The following is a 16343-nucleotide window of genomic DNA, read 5'->3' as shown; positions in this document are numbered from 1 at the left end:
GAGTAACAAATTTTCCAATAATCATTCAGCCTACATTCTAACCCAGAAAAGATACCCACATACATCACTGATACCACAGCTGCAATTTAAGATTGTTTTTAAAGTGAGACTTGCAGTTTGAAAGCGTGGGCAACCCTCGCCACAGACATCCTCCGAGTCCTCCCAGCTGACCCCCCAGTTGGGGTCGCGGCGCGAGGGGCAGAGTCTCGCGACAGAGCCGAGGCGCGGCGCAGCGGGACGGGGTCTCGCCGCGACATCGATCCGCGTTGCCGCCCCCACATACCCCACCCCCACCCCCCTTAACCACCCCGTCGAACAACCTCGCGTGTCTGCGCGCACCTGAACATCTCTGGGAGACCCATCAGGCCGACCGCTCGCTGTCCGACGGCAGATTTAAGCGCCGAGGAAAACCCTTACACCTCTCCACCCCTCCCTATTCAGACGAGCGTGCTAAGGGGAAGAAATAAAAACAAACTTTTTGCACTAATTTTTTTTTCATACGCCACATTTGCGAATTCGCCACGCATTTATTTTCATTCTGTTGGCCTAATTTATGTGCTGTATGTATTAAAAAGTACACGTAAATATATAATAAAACAAAAAAAAGTATGTAAATAATGTAACACAAATAAAAACAAAACTAAATAAAAAATACTAGCAAGGTTATAATAAAATATTAAATACATATAAGATACTGAAACGAAACAATAAATATTAATTTAACATTACTACAGCTAAAATTTGATTTTAAAAAAGTATTAAAATGTATCAACTGTATATTTTATATTGAATAAAACCTGATTTTTGATATAACACTTAATAAAATTAACAAAAAACAATTAATCCTTAAAATACTAATATATTTTCCAACAATAATTCAGCCTACTACTCTTGTTAAAACATATTTAACCTCAGCTAAAACTGAGCTTGGGATTATAGGCAGTACATGAATAACGTTTTCCTTAAAAATCTAATGGTAATCTTGAAGCCTGATTGACTGAGGTAGTTCATTCCAAGAACGTGATGTTTAGAAGAATATTGCATTTCAACCAAATATTTAAAAATAAATATTTGCAATATTTTTCCCTCGTGCTTGACTCGGTCGAGGGCTGATTATCGTTCAACCCTGATATCGGGACAGCTCTAATTTATAGTACATATATTTATAGTTTTGGTTAGCAATGTATATTTGGATTCGTACGGGACTTTGTTTTAAAAAGTAGATTATGAACAAATTGAGAAATTTAAAAAAACGTGTTTCTATAGTAATCGAAAATTAAAATGATTTTCTATTAATATTTGACACCAAATGTATCAAAGCATTTTTTTATAATTTATTTAAAAAGTTACAACTATATTAATTTTTATAGTTACTTGTTAAGTAGGTACTTTAATATTTCGTTATCCTGCGAACTATGAACATTGAGTGTTTGAGGGTTAAAGTAAACATTTCGCAATATGTACGAGGTATAAACTATGCAGATCGAGATGCGTAGTGCCGTTCAGAACAAATGACTAATCGTCCCACAAAAAAGAAAGTATATTGGCATCAAAGCAAAAATTGATTTTATTGCCACCCTGCACCTACTGAACCTCTGTACAAAGCTCACATTAATCAGTACAGCTCCCAGCTCACTAGAGCTAGTTTCGAATGCCAATTGCTAGGTTTCACAAGGTTATTTACCAATTCGAAGGTATTTTATTTATTAAAAAAATAACTCCCATTTATATTTATTTTTGAAAGAAAAAAAAACTCCGTAATAAAATTTGCCGGGAACTAAATTTTGTCAGGGGGTGTTTCTGTGATAGTTAGGCGGGATGATAAGTGCGACGCTCGCTGGTGCTTCTAGTGCGGTGTCGCCTCTAAGCGCAAGACTGTGGACTGGCGTGCAGTCCTCTCGTCGTGCATAGAGCAACTATGATATCTGAGCGGTGACCATTACATTATGTGACGGAGAAATGAAGATAAAGGCGTAATTCAAGTCCCTTAAATGCGTTCAAGAATCTGTGATAGTTGTTTTATGCCTAAATATTACTCTGTAAACACGCTCTTCTAAAAATACAGTTTATAAACTAAATACGCAAACAGAACCACACATTCACCTTCAGTGCATTCTTGAGCAGTTTTCATATATCGTAGTTTCTTCCACAGCTCTGCACAGCATATGTGTATCCGAGTAGACGGGGCCCTCAAGGACTGGTTGTTTGCAATATTTGCCATGTTAATATTTGAAGTCATGTGGACATAAATTATATATATTTTTATGTTATAACGAAGTTCAATGCTTATTCCTAGCTGATGAGTTTTTTAAAATTTTTTTTGACGTGACAACGTCTAATAAATCGATGAACGCCGGCTGCACGCACGAAAAGTGTCCCGTTACGCACATTGTTCCGTTACGCTGTGTCCCGTTACCCTCATGGTACGCTTGCGCCGCATCTATCTCTCTTTCACTCGACTGTTTATAAAGTGAAGTGAAAAGTTAATGTGGTTTTCATTGCTTATTAATTACAACATTTCGGCAATAAAAGTTAATTATTCTTGCATTTTAAAAATCTGAAAACTAGTATAATTTCATGTATTTATTATTGTTACAATTGACTAAAAAGTTATGGTGATTCATATAATTGATGACAGATATTTGATTACAATTAATTTATATGAAAACTTGTTCATAATTATATTTAAACTTTATAGCTAAACGCCAGTTTTTAAAATTAATTACAAGTCATCTACACGTGAACTGTTTCGTCGACTGTTTATAAAGTGAAGTGTAAAGTTAATGTGGTTTTCATTGCTTATTACAACAACAATTTCGGCAATAAAGGTTAATTATTCTTGCATTTTAAAAATTTTATTACTAGTATAATTTCAAGTATTTATTCTTTTATTATTAAAATAAAATTGATTCAATTTTATTGATAAAAGTATGCAATCATTTCATCAATGTTTTGTTCTGACGTTCTCACGTTGAACTATCGTCCGTAAACCGACTTTACAGACAACCAATACTTCAAGAAAATATATACCGATAAATGGTTGAACACACAACAACGGTATACTGATACACACTTAACTCAAATATTTTATGTACAAAAGCAAAAAAAAAATATAATTAAATGTTTGTTTGATCTTTATTTGTAACACGGTGGAATGATAATGCTACAGTTACTAAAAAATAAAACGCTAAAAAAAATATATATATTTTTGCAAAACTCCGTTCCCCCGGAGAAACCCCCGGAATGGCCACCGCATGGGGAGCCCAAGAAAAGAAACGGGCTCCCCATTTGGAAGCCACCTGGAAGGTTTTTTTCTGTTCCGCCCACCGTTTCTTTGGTAGCCTGACTTGTTACAAGGGATTGTATTCCTACTAGAGAAAATGCCACCATTTTGTCTGGGCAATCCGCCTTGGAGGAGCCGGGGCGCGAACCCGGGTCCTACAAGTCACAAGGCAGGCGCTCTACCCCAGAACCAGAGTGGTAGAGCGGATACTTGCAGTCTTCTTAACACTGATATATTATTCCACGAGTTTACTTTAGTTTCGTGTGTCCTTAACACGTGCAGTAGGTAACATCTAACCTCGGTAACGAACAAATTTACGAGATTTCGTTCAGCATGAATTATGCAATTTCATAACAGTGAAATATAATTTGTATAACTAGACTGGCAATTTTTTAGTTGATTTCCGGAAAAAAAAATACAGTCCCGCTGTACAATAATTATGTAGAAATATCGACTATTAAAAAAATATGTGAAAGTTTGCACTGTCGGCAGTAAAGTTATTTTGAAATAAATGTTAGATATTAAAAGAGTGTATTTATTTAAAAAGTTATTGTATAAACATTTTATTCATTTGGTTTTAAAGTCACAGAAAACTTAATTTTTGACGTGACAACGCCGGCTGCACGCACATTGTTCTGTTACGCTGTGTGCCGTTACGCACATTGTTCTGTTACGCTGTGTCCCGTTACGCACATTGTTCTGTTGCGATGTGTTCCGTTACGCACATTGTCTCATTACGCTGTGTCCCGTTACGCTCATTGTATTCTTGCCCCGCATAGATCTCTCTTCCACTCGATTGGCCTATGCGTCCGAGGAGAAGAAAGACAGCGGCACATCTGCACGTGAACTGTTTCGTCGACTGTTTATAAAGTGAAGTGAAAAGTTAATGTGGTTTTCATAGCTTATTACAACAACTATTTCGGCAATAAAGTTAAATTATTCTTGTATTTTATAAATATGATTACTAGTATAATTTCAAGTAATTATTCTTTTATTATTAAAATGAAAATGATTCAATTTCATTCATAAAAGTATGCAATCACTTCATCAAAGTTTTGTTATGACATTGTCACGTTAAACTGTCGTCCGTAAACCGACTTTACAGACAACCAATTTTTTTTTTTTGTGTTAACGACCTGACCGCTCGCCGGGCGAGTTGAGTTCCCCTCTTCTCCGTCCAGAGCGCGCTGGCCAAGGATGCCAACTTCGAGTGTCTGTGGCGACGTGCGCCGATGAATACCAAAGGCTGCCCTCCCCCCATCCCCAACCTCTTTCAAGGGAGACTTGGCCTTTTTAATTTAGCGACCCAACCGCGCCTCGAGGTCACTTTTCTTAGGGCAGCCAACCGCGAACGTCTCCGGTCGAGTGTACAGTAGTTACACTGTAATCACGATGAAACGTGCAACTCGGGAGTGGAGACACGAGGGTCCAGTTGTTGTAAATGTCAAAACTCAACACGAACCGGAACAGACAATTTTAGTCAGATGACAACTAATGACTATTTTAACCACAGAAGATCTATTCAAGGCATAACAACCTTGAATAGGAATTTTAAAGACGTGATATCAAGAATTTTACAAAAGAAGACGGAACAAGAACGACAGGAAAGGAAACAGAAAGCAGGAGAAGGAAAGAGGCTGCGGATGCAGCAGGAAGGCAAAAGGAAAGAGTTTTATTATGGACAAGTCAAGATGGCAAAGATCGAAAACCTAAAGAAAGGCGGTGGGATCAGTGCCCGCGCTATGTGACTGCATTGGGTACAGGCAACCGTCCCAATGCAGAAACATGCGTGAGATCCCGCGTGGCTTGACAAGCAGTGTTTTTAAACAACCACCGTCGTGCAATCATCTTATGCGTGGACGCAAGAGGACAAGGAAATTTATAAACTGACAAAGCTTTATTCTGGCTGCTGGCACGGCGGTGAACAGAATGGATAAGTTGTTTTTGGTCGAGGTAAAAGAATGGTGAACACCATTCCAAATTGGTACATAGAACATCTGAGGCCAACATCCAGATGCCCAGCGAGACACCAGCTGTCATCTGGATGAAAAAGAAGAAAAGTTAGTGCTCCTGGTATACCCTAACGCGTTCAGACCTAGGAGGTGGAGGTGGAGAGGCATGGCCGGGTTTCGGCCCGAAACAACTTGTTGTCCGGGACGAGGAGGAAGCGAGAAAAGCGTGCCGTGTCGTGACGTGTAGAGACTCACCATCTTGTCGTTGACCAGCCACGTGATGTAGGGCACGGGCCTCGCCGGGCTGGAGGTGCAGTTGGCCTCCAGCACCTCGCCGGCCTGGTACTGGTCCTTGCGCACCGAGATGGTGGGCGCCTCCTTCTGCGGCTCTGCAACACCGGCCGGCCCCCCGCCTCACGTCACCGCCTTTGAATATATATATATATATATATATATATATATACTGTATAGAAGTCGCCAGCCCAGGTTGAAATTTCTAATACGGTTTTGAGGTAGTTGGTTAATTCACCGCCGCAATCGCCACCACCTCTAGGGCATCGCCTTGTAGTGGTCCCTAGCGGACAAGTGTCGAACTCTTCAAACACCCCTTCCCCCTCCCGTTGAACGACCTTGAGCTGCAGTGAATGATGGGTGGGGGGTGCGGGGGAATGACAGCGGGTGACAGTGCTGCGCTTTAACGTGTAAATAACAACTAAGACGATACAAGGCGTTACGGCAGCGCACTGCAGCGGTGAAGTTCCCAAGCTGCTCATCATACGTTCCTGAAAAACGTAGAGTAAATCCTATCCTATCCTATCCACTCGCGATATTCAAAGTTACCGCGGCGACCCGGCTGTTGCCTCCCCATCGCAGACAGACATGCCTCAGCAGGAATGTGTTCCAAGCAGGGCCGGTTCAAGGTAAATTGGCGCCCTACGCGAAAAACCTTAATGCCCTCCCCCCCCCCCCCCCCACGGGTCGATCACCCCAAAAAAAAAAATTCCTTGCCTCAAAAATACATCACGTAAGCCTAAGAATTTGTCAACAATCAAATGTAAGCCGGCTTGTGTTTTTTTTTAACTTTTTTACTTATTACAAATCATAAACAGGTCACCGTGGACTTTAAATAATTACTCATATCAATATAAACATTCCAAACTGTTGCAAAAATCCATTTTCATCTAGTTTCAATAATCGTTAAACATGTTATATGAGCTGTTATGTGTCGTGCTGCGCCGCCCCCAGCTACTTGGCGCCCTGGGCGGTTGCCTAGTTCGCCTGTGTGGACGCGCCGGCCCTGGTTCCAAGCAGTCTACATTTATTTACGTGTTTTTTGTTAACAACTTCTTTCATACACCGTTTCATGCATCTAATAATATGTATATAATAATATTTCACTCTTGGTTAACTGGTAAAATGAAACAAAGACGTATTTGTGTTTCTCTATTTAACGAAAAAAACAACATTTAAAGCCCTTATTTCAGGTTTTTTTTCATATTTCTTTACAAATATAGATAATATTCTCTTCAAGAAAGTATTATATTGTTCGCAATAATCATAACCCACTCTCACTTTTCATTTAATTAAATGTCACAATATTTAGTAGGCTTTGTTTATATATCGTGCCAAAGACAAACTGAAAGAAAAGAGTTCGCACATGAGCGAAATGGTTTTCTTTACATGTATTTACTAAAGTACAAGATATTAAAACAGTTAAATAAAAAAAACAAAGTATATTCTCAAGCCGAAAGTCACTGCTTGAATTTCTGCGCGTAAACTCTGGGAGATCTGAAAATGCACTATTCCCAGGGATTTTTTTAGTGTGACAATCTATTTTCTTTTTCTTTTTTTTAAAAATTCAGTTAAAAGAAAAGTTACTCATGGTAAATGACACAGCAGCCTGGCCGGACCCCCCTCCTTCACAAAATCCTGGCCACGGCACTGCCCTCGGCTTTCTTGGTTGGACACCGCTCTATAGTCTGTCCCACGCCTAGTTTGCAGTGCAGAGTAAATATGGCGACCACTGTTACTAGATTGTAACTGCCCAGCTTAGCTATATTAAAAATATTATATTGTGTACCATCTTTTTAATTATGATAAGTTTTAATACTTTCTTAAATTGTACTTTTTGTTGATTTTTTTTTGGAGATCATAAATTAGTGTATGAAAGTATTTTTACAGTTCGTAGTCATTCCAACGAAAAATAATTCAATGATAAACACACATTATTATTTCACAGGATTAACTATTTTTAGCAGTCAGTCACTATTAATAGACTAAAACGGCATTCAATATAAACTAATTAGACAAAAGCAATTAAAATGAAGGTGGCGTCTTTTAATTAAGACTCCTTATTTATAAAAAAATAAATTTATTAATATTATAAGTTGATGCTCTTGATAATATACAACAAGAAAATGTATTTAAAAAATTATATTTAAAATTTTACTTTAAAAATTATTTTTTAAAATGTAAATTTAACAATGCCTTTTTTATTGATTTAAAACATTGTGTCTGAAACGTTTTTGCTCTCTGGTGTGGGTGTATATAAGATTTCCGCTCAATAATGATGTTGACGTTCGATGGTCCGGCACCGTGACTGGGAAAGTGCCGGATTAAAGGACCTCGAACCGCGCCGCGCCGGGGAGGAGTTGCGCCGAGGGTTGCAGGCGCGCCCGGCTGCGATGGGGGGGGGGGAGGGTTTGCGGGTGGAAGGGGGGGTTTGGGGGGCGGAATTTGATTACCAGGCGGAGCTCGGAGAGTAGAGCCCGGGCCGCGCGCCCGCCGCCTGCATACAAATGGCGGGCGCATCCCGCGGGCATGGCCCCGGGGGGTGAAGGGGGGGGGGGGGGAGGAGAAGGTAACCCCCCGCGTCAAGGGGAGGATCTGGGACGGCCTCTTCGATCCGCGCTGTCGCGCCCGCTACTCGATACGCTCCGTTGACGCGAGCGAAGCGCGAGGAACCACCTTCCCTTCCCACACAATCATCTTTCCGTGAGGGCGTAAGCTTCGACTTACTCTCGAAAACTATACATTGACCTGCAAATTAAGAAAAATGCTCGATGTGGAACAAAATAACAATCAATAAATATACCGCTTTGTGAGCACCACGCAAAAGATTGTGTTACATGTGGGCTCTGCAAGACGTTTGAAACTCCCGCCAAGGTGTGGTGTGTCTCCGGCCCGGGCAGTGTAAACAAACATGGCGGTTCTAGACTCGGCGGTAGGCGCTGTCGGTGCCTCATTTTCGTACCCGAACTGTTATTTAAGAGTGTAATCGAGTGTTCCCCTCTTACCACGCGTGCACGTGGTAAGCGATCTTCGTTCGTGCGAAGCTGGCAGCCGCGGAAGTGCTCGTCGTAAGGACGCCCGGTGTACCATCTTGAATTATTTTCTCTGAAATTAACGATTAAATTGTTGTTCAGCTCAAGCTTCAAGGACGTATACCAGCCTAGAGAAGCACTTAGAGTCGCACCTGTGTTTTCGTACCATGTGCGTCTCTGCCTGAGGACGGGAGCAGATAGCAGTTCCCGAAACGTCGCTTGTTTCTGTTTTGGAAATCTATTGTGTTTGTTTCGTCTTTTGGTTTTGACGTGTTTTTGTCTCGTTTCAACTGTTGTGCTGAATTTTTTAGGGTTAAATATTTTTGTGCTGTCATCATTTGTGGGGCTTTTTTCGTTCTCTTCTGTTTTGGTAAACGATTGTGTTTGTTTCGTATTTTCGTTTTGTCGTGTTTTTATCTCGTTTCAACTGTTGTGCTGAATTTTTTTTGGGTTCAATATTTTTGTGCTGTCATCATTTGTGGGTTTTTTTATCGTTTTCTTAGTCAATTTTTCTTCGTTTTTTCTTTTTTTGTCGACCATATTCCTGTTATGGAAAATTATGTGGTGTTTATATTCTGTTGACAACAGCAATTTTTTGCTTAATTCGTGTTTTGGTCTTTTGGGTATTTTTTAGGTTTCTTCTACAGAAAAAGTGCTTAGCAATGGTGTATGTCCAAAAGCTTACATCAAGTTAAGACCATAAGTGGTACGGATGTTTCCAACTTATTTTGTCGTAATGTGTGCGCCACCAGCACAACCCCCCGCCCCCGCCAGTGACCCGCGCCACTCTGCCTGGGGCAACCCACACACAGCCCGCGCCACTCTGCCTGTGGCAACTCACACACAGCCCGCGCCACTCTGCCTGTGGCAACCCACACACAGCCCGCGCCACTCTGCCTGTGGCAACCCACACACAGCCCGCGCCACTCTGCCTGTGGCAACCCACACACAGCCCGCGCCACTCTGCCTGTGGCAACCCACACACAGCCCGCGCCACTCTGCCTGTGGCAACCCACACACAGCCCGCGCCACTCTGCCTGTGGCAACCCACACACAGCCCGCGCCACTCTGCCTGTGGCAACTCACACACAGCCCGCGCCACTCTGCCTGTGGCAACCCACACACAGCCCGCGCCACTCTGCCTGTGGCAACCCACACACAGCCCGCGCCACTCTGCCTGGGGCAACCCACACACAGCCCGCGCCACTCTGCCTGTGGCAACTCACACACAGCCCGCGCCACTCTGCCTGTGGCAACCCACACACAGCCCGCGCCACTCTGCCTGTGGCAACCCACACACAGCCCGCGCCACTCTGCCTGGGGCAACCCACACACAGCCCGCGCCACTCTGCCTGTGGCAACCCACACACAGCCCGCGCCACTCTGCCTGTGGCAACCCACACACAGCCCGCGCCACTCTGCCTGGGGCAACTCACACACAGCCCGCGCCACTCTGCCTGTGGCAACCCACACACAGCCCGCGCCACTCTGCCTGTGGCAACCCACACACAGCCCGCGCCACTCTGCCTGTGGCAACTCACACACAGCCCGCGCCACTCTGCCTGTGGCAACCCACACACAGCCCGCGCCACTCTGCCTGTGGCAACCCACACACAGCCCGCGCCACTCTGCCTGGGGCAACCCACACACAGCCCGCGCCACTCTGCCTGTGGCAACTCACACACAGCCCGCGCCACTCTGCCTGTGGCAACCCACACACAGCCCGCGCCACTCTGCCTGGGGCAACCCACACACAGCCCGCGCCACTCTGCCTGTGGCAACCCACACACAGCCCGCGCCACTCTGCCTGTGGCAACCCACACACAGCCCGCGCCACTCTGCCTGGGGCAACCCACACACAGCCCGCGCCACTCTGCCTGTGGCAACCCACACACAGCCCGCGCCACTCTGCCTGTGGCAACCCACACACAGCCCGCTCCGAGGACAGTAACTCACAGACGGCTACGCCGAGAAATCCAGGAACGAGTCAATATCGTAGTGATACAGTTGGCTTCATCCAATCGTACAAATTTACAAATACCTGTAATTTTACATAAATATTTATGTTCTATTTACAAAAAAAATGACAGTGTACAAAGCTGCTGCAGCACATTACAAGTTCTAGTTTTAGGATGCAATTGGGACACCCCTTTTGAATAATTATTTTACAAGAAAAATTTTAATGTATGTCATAAACTAATGAACAAATTTTAGTAGAACCGCTAAAGCATGAAATGCATTGTCACTCGGGAATTTCCAGTCTGAATTTGCGATGGTACTGCAATTAAATATTGCATTCTCCATTACCGGTCGTCGTAGCCAGGCATCCTCGTGGGGTTGCTACGTTGAAATCGATATCGAAACCGTAGGCTGCTACCGAATAAAGACCTCCCCCCCCCCTTTTTTTTTCCTTCCCGGCTGCAGGCAGGAAATTGGATTGGTGAAACTCCTCATCTGATCCCCGTCTCCAGATAACAGTCTAATTATTCGATGATCGATTCAAGTCACATCTCCTCAGCTTTCCCTGATATTTCTGTCTGTTCTGTTCGCATCTCCCGGACGATCTTGCTGTCGTTTTGGCAGCATCGTAGCTAAAGAAATATCGAAGTACTCCGTCACCTCTAGTGCTTTTATGTGCGCTACGAAACACTCTCAACCACCAAAAATCTAGCCTCCCAAATTGGATGGATTATAACACTGATGGAGACACAGATTTAAGAAAGATCTTCTCGATATTCTGAGAACCTCTCTTTGATCGTGAAAGATAATTACTCGAGGTCGGTAACGGTACTGTACCTACAAATCCAGAAACAGAAAATATCACCTTCCCATCTAATTTTTGCAATATCTTGAATTCAAAATAATAATTGGTTACAACGTTTTTAAAAGCATTGAAACAAATTATTGAAATCAAACACGGTTAGGCAGAAGAGCCATTTTGTGGCAAAAAAGGTCGACGTATAAGATATGAACAACATCATTCTAAACTGAATCTCAGGTGAAACAGTGACACACAAATCCACAGTCTCCGAGAAAAACCAAAGTAAAGAAGTGAATTTTGCAACGGAATTTCGTAATTCACTCGATGTTACCGGATTATTCTTTTTCAAAAAAGCTCCGGCCCGTATAGGTTTATTTATAAACGAACACCATAATATAAAAATTCATGCTTCATACTTTGGAAATGACGGACTTCCCAAAAAAAATTCCTGATTTTTTTTGTTAAATTTTACAATAAAAGCTCTCGCGTATTTGAAGGAACGCTGTGTAAAAATTTCAATTTAATCGATCGACTACTTTTCGAGTTTTTCGAGCATAAATGTACGGAGGCATACTGTGTCTGTGTGTCTATATATATATGTGTGTGTATGTGTGTGTTTATATATATTTATGGGAGAGTTTGGGAAATATTAGAGAAAACGAATTGACTAAAGTGTATTAAGTAAAACTGCAATATAATATGTATGAAAGCAGAATTATGCAACGAAATTTATAACAAAAGAAAACCTCATAAATAAAAATTCTTTACTACTTTACTGTGACCACAAATGTATAAGTTATAACAAACCATTGGCGCCCAAGAAATTTACTACACAAAAAAACTATATAAGTGCCTACTAATATTGTGGCAATAAATCTACTGCTAGTCGCTGGTATAGGGGGATGGATAGTTGCATTTCCTTACTATATGTAAATCTATCATTCCCATCAATAGCAAAGAAGTTGAAAGCAAACAGTGGGGAAATTTGTTCAATGTCCCCTCTTTTCCTCACGACAGAAGAAAAATTCTGCGTACTCTCCTGTAAGTTACACTCCATTTTTCAAACTGCCATCCCGATTATAAGACGTATTCACATGGGAGAAAAAAAAAACGAAATCTAATATTTCGTGTGAGGGTGAGTTTTTAGTTTCAAGTCTTGCAAACACAAGTGTTCTTTCTCCCTACAAGGATTTTGAAAAGCTTTTCACACGCCCAGAAGCTGCCCACTGGGTCTTCCATCGTCAAAAGGCAGAGGACCTAAGAGGAGGCCCATGATGCTTACCCGTCACACTCGAAGACGCGGAGAGAAAAAAAAAAAAGAGCAACTCTCCCACAGCCAGGGTCGAAAGGGGAAGTTTTGCTGAATACAGTTGGCTTTTCTTCAGCACCCCTTCCTCTCCGAGGGCCAATGCCATTAAAAACTTCGCCCTGGGACGCCAGCTCGGCTCAACCCCTCCGCTTTTCCCAGCCGACCCGAAACACTTTCACGAGGGGGAACTTCCAGGGCTGGGAACTCGGAGACTGCACTAGCGCGCGTGCACACCAACACACACACACACACACATGTACAAGAGCGCGCCTTCATTCACACGTACCCACCTTCCCCCCTCCCGGACCCCTCGCACAGTGGCTTCAAGCGACACTTCCAACAACAACAATAACGTCTGCGGGGCGCGGTATCACGTCTCAGACCGAGGGTAAAGGGGCCGGCGGAAGAAATTTCTAAACCCTGCGGTGCACTTAACAAAAAAAAAAAAATTGTGAGAGATTCCTTCAGTACTGGCCAGAGATGTGTAACATATATACCCTTCAGTAACGAGAAAATTCAAGTGTCCTCATGTCGCAAAAAAAACATTTATAATACCAAACTCGGACTCTAAACTTAACGTAGAATTATTTAAAATGCTGCGTTGATTATCGAATCATTCGATTAGCAGGCAAAAATTTTAAACAAGCTCCGATAAAAGAGAAAAAGACTTAAAAAATAATACTAAACCCCGGCTTTGGACCTGCTTTTAGACACGATATTTTATTAAAATACTGCCCACGTTGTTAAAAAAAAATCATTAATCACTTAATACTATATAGTTTGACTAAACACTTAATACTATATAGTTTGACTGAACACTTAATACTACATAGTTTGACTTGGCTTTGTGAACTTTCATTCGCGCCATCTGCCATAGATGGCGACATCGTGGTTACTCATTTCCGTTCCATGCGACTTCCATTAGATTTTCACGAAATTTCCCCCTGCAAAATGCGTATAACGAGAGCTAGGATATTACACATAAAGAAAACCTGTGACGAGAATGGACGTAACAGCCATCAGCGAGATTGATAAACTTTTACATGTTGTCCGGGTGGGCTATGTAAGCATATTATTATTATTAGATGTATTATAACCGACGTACAGGTGTACATGAACTAGCGTAAAAACTTTTTAAGATAAAATAAATACGCGTTAAAAGGATATTAACATTCGCTTATATGGTTTGGCTCAACGAATATTTATTTCACTGTTAGAATTTTGAAAATAATTTTATAGCAAACAGCAATCTAATAAAATAATTTTTTTCTAGTCACTAACCGAGTTTTGGACCCAGGAAACCTCGAATAGTCGAAATCTCGAATAACACGGATATAATCCGAAAATCGTTTTGGTTTTCAGTTGGATCAATTGGCAATGTTTTTAGGAGGTTGGAAATGTCGCTTTTATTTATCGCAGGTGTGAAGATGCAAATTGAACTCACATTCTAAAGGACTCGTATTTAAGCCTTTCCCAGCATTCATGATTTAGGTTAACAACGTTGTTTTATCCATACTACACTCGTAAAGAACTTGGATGGTTTCTTACGACGCTGCAAAAAGTTTTTATAAATGAAACTGAAATAGCCCTGTAAAATTACAGATAATTGTGAATTTGTAAATTTACATTAAAAATCTCTATCGCCATGAAAAAAAAATTTCGTAGCAACACTGGGTTCAGATGATTGCCCGGGTATTTATGCTTTGTGTTGTCCCAGTACCTCCAGTAGTAAAATTTATTTCTGAACTATTTCCTGAATAGCTTTTCAGTTACACCTGCGTAAATTAATAAGCGTGATGCAACATAATGAAGTCAAATTTTTAGATATTCGATTATATTTTGCATGGTTTAAAAATGTACAACTTCATAAAAAAAATCATACAAAATGTAGAATAATGTGCCAATTTTCGTACGGGCGATCACAAATATTCAGTATTGTTCATAAAAAAACCGCACTTAATATACGCAAAAAAATAACCATATCAATATGTTGTACAAATAATCAATATTTTCCTTATAATATTACAATTTTTTTCTTGAAATCGAGTTTCTAAACTATTATTTTGTAACAGTACAAAACACACCTAGATCAATATTCATTCAACCAGACCGTTTATTTGCAAAATAAATAAAATATATATATATAATTAACGTGTCTCCATGTTAGACGGTTTGAATGTCAAGGGGTTGATTAGTAGTTTTAATTGCGAGGTAGCTTCCGCCGTCCCTGCAATATTCACGCTGTTGTGAATCCAATCTAGCCAAACTAGCGTTTCGCCGCGAACTCGGTGCGAAAGTGGACAGACAAATAATCAGCGAGTGCGTCGCTGTCGGTGTGTTTGGAAAGCATACATATTGGAATACGTCACACTCCCCCCCTTACCCACACATTCTGCCTCGCAACTCAAAATCAGAACTGCCGATGAAGCTTCTACTGCAGCGACGATGATGGTCCCTCAGCCAGCAATCCGGACACTGCACACGAGCCACATCCGAACACACGAGCCAAGTCCGAACACACGAGCCACGTCCGAACACACGAGCCACGTCCGAACACACGAGCCACGTCCGGACACACGAGCCACGTCCGGACACACGAGCCACGTCCGAACACACGAGCCACGTCCGAACACACGAGCCAAGTCCGAACACACGAGCCACGTCCGAACACACGAGCCAAGTCCGAACACACGAGCCACGTCCGAACACACGAGCCACGTCCGAACACACGAGCCACGCCCGGACACACGAACCACGTCCGAACACACGAGCCACGTCCGAACACACGAGCCAAGTCCGAACACACGAGCCACGTCCGAACACACGAGCCACGCCCGGACACACGAACCACGTCCGAACACACGAGCCACGTCCGAACACACGAGCCAAGTCCGAACACACGAGCCACGTCCGAACACACGAACCACGTCCGAACACACGAGCCACGTCCGAACACACGAGCCACGTCCGAACACACGAGCCACGCCCGGACACACGAACCACGTCCAAACACACGAGCCACGTCCCAACACACGAGCCACGTCCGAACACACGAGCCAAGTCCGAACACACGAGCCACGTCCGAACACACGAGCCACGCCCGGACACACGAACCACGTCCGAACACACGAGCCACGTCCGAACACACGAGCCACGTCCGAACACACGAGCCAAGTCCGAACACACGAGCCACGTCCGAACACACGAGCCACGTCCGAACACACGAGCCACGCCCGAACACACGAGCCACGTCCGAACACACGAGCCACGTCCGAACACACGAGCCAAGTCCGAACACACGAGCCACGTCCGAACACACGAGCCAAGTCCGAACACACGAGCCACGTCCGAACACACGAGCCACGCCCGGACACACGAACCACGTCCGAACACACGAGCCACGTCCGAACACACGAGCCACGTCCGAACACACGAGCCACGTCCGAACACCCGAGCCACGTCCGAACACACGAGCCACGTCCGAACACACGAGCCACGCCCGGACACACGAACCACGTCCGAACACACGAGCCACGCCCGGACACACGAGCCACGTCCGAACACCCGAGCCACGTCCGAACACACGAGCCACGTCCGAACACACGAGCCACGCCCGGACACACGAACCACGTCCGAACACACGAGCCACGTCCGAACACACGAGCCACGTCCGAACACACGAGCCACGTCCGAACACACGAGCCACGTCCGAACA

At 43.4% G+C, this 16343-nt stretch overlaps 1 protein-coding gene across 1 annotated transcript in view; it reads right to left on the bottom strand.

Annotated features, from left to right (window-relative positions):
• Positions 1 to 16343, bottom strand: part of LOC134533511 (uncharacterized) — a 251684-nt gene that overhangs the window by 107034 nt on the left and 128307 nt on the right. Inside the window, exon 4 of the mRNA XM_063371035.1 lies at positions 5491 to 5624. Coding sequence (XP_063227105.1) covers positions 5491 to 5624 — 134 coding nt within the window. The remainder of the gene's footprint in view (positions 1 to 5490; positions 5625 to 16343) is intronic.

The sequence above is a fragment of the Bacillus rossius genome, chromosome 6, assembly GCF_032445375.1.
Source record: "Bacillus rossius redtenbacheri isolate Brsri chromosome 6, Brsri_v3, whole genome shotgun sequence".
NCBI classification, from domain to species: domain Eukaryota; kingdom Metazoa; phylum Arthropoda; class Insecta; order Phasmatodea; family Bacillidae; genus Bacillus; species Bacillus rossius.
Note: the sequence above shows the minus strand (reverse complement) of the source record. Positions and strands in the feature narration are given on the sequence as shown.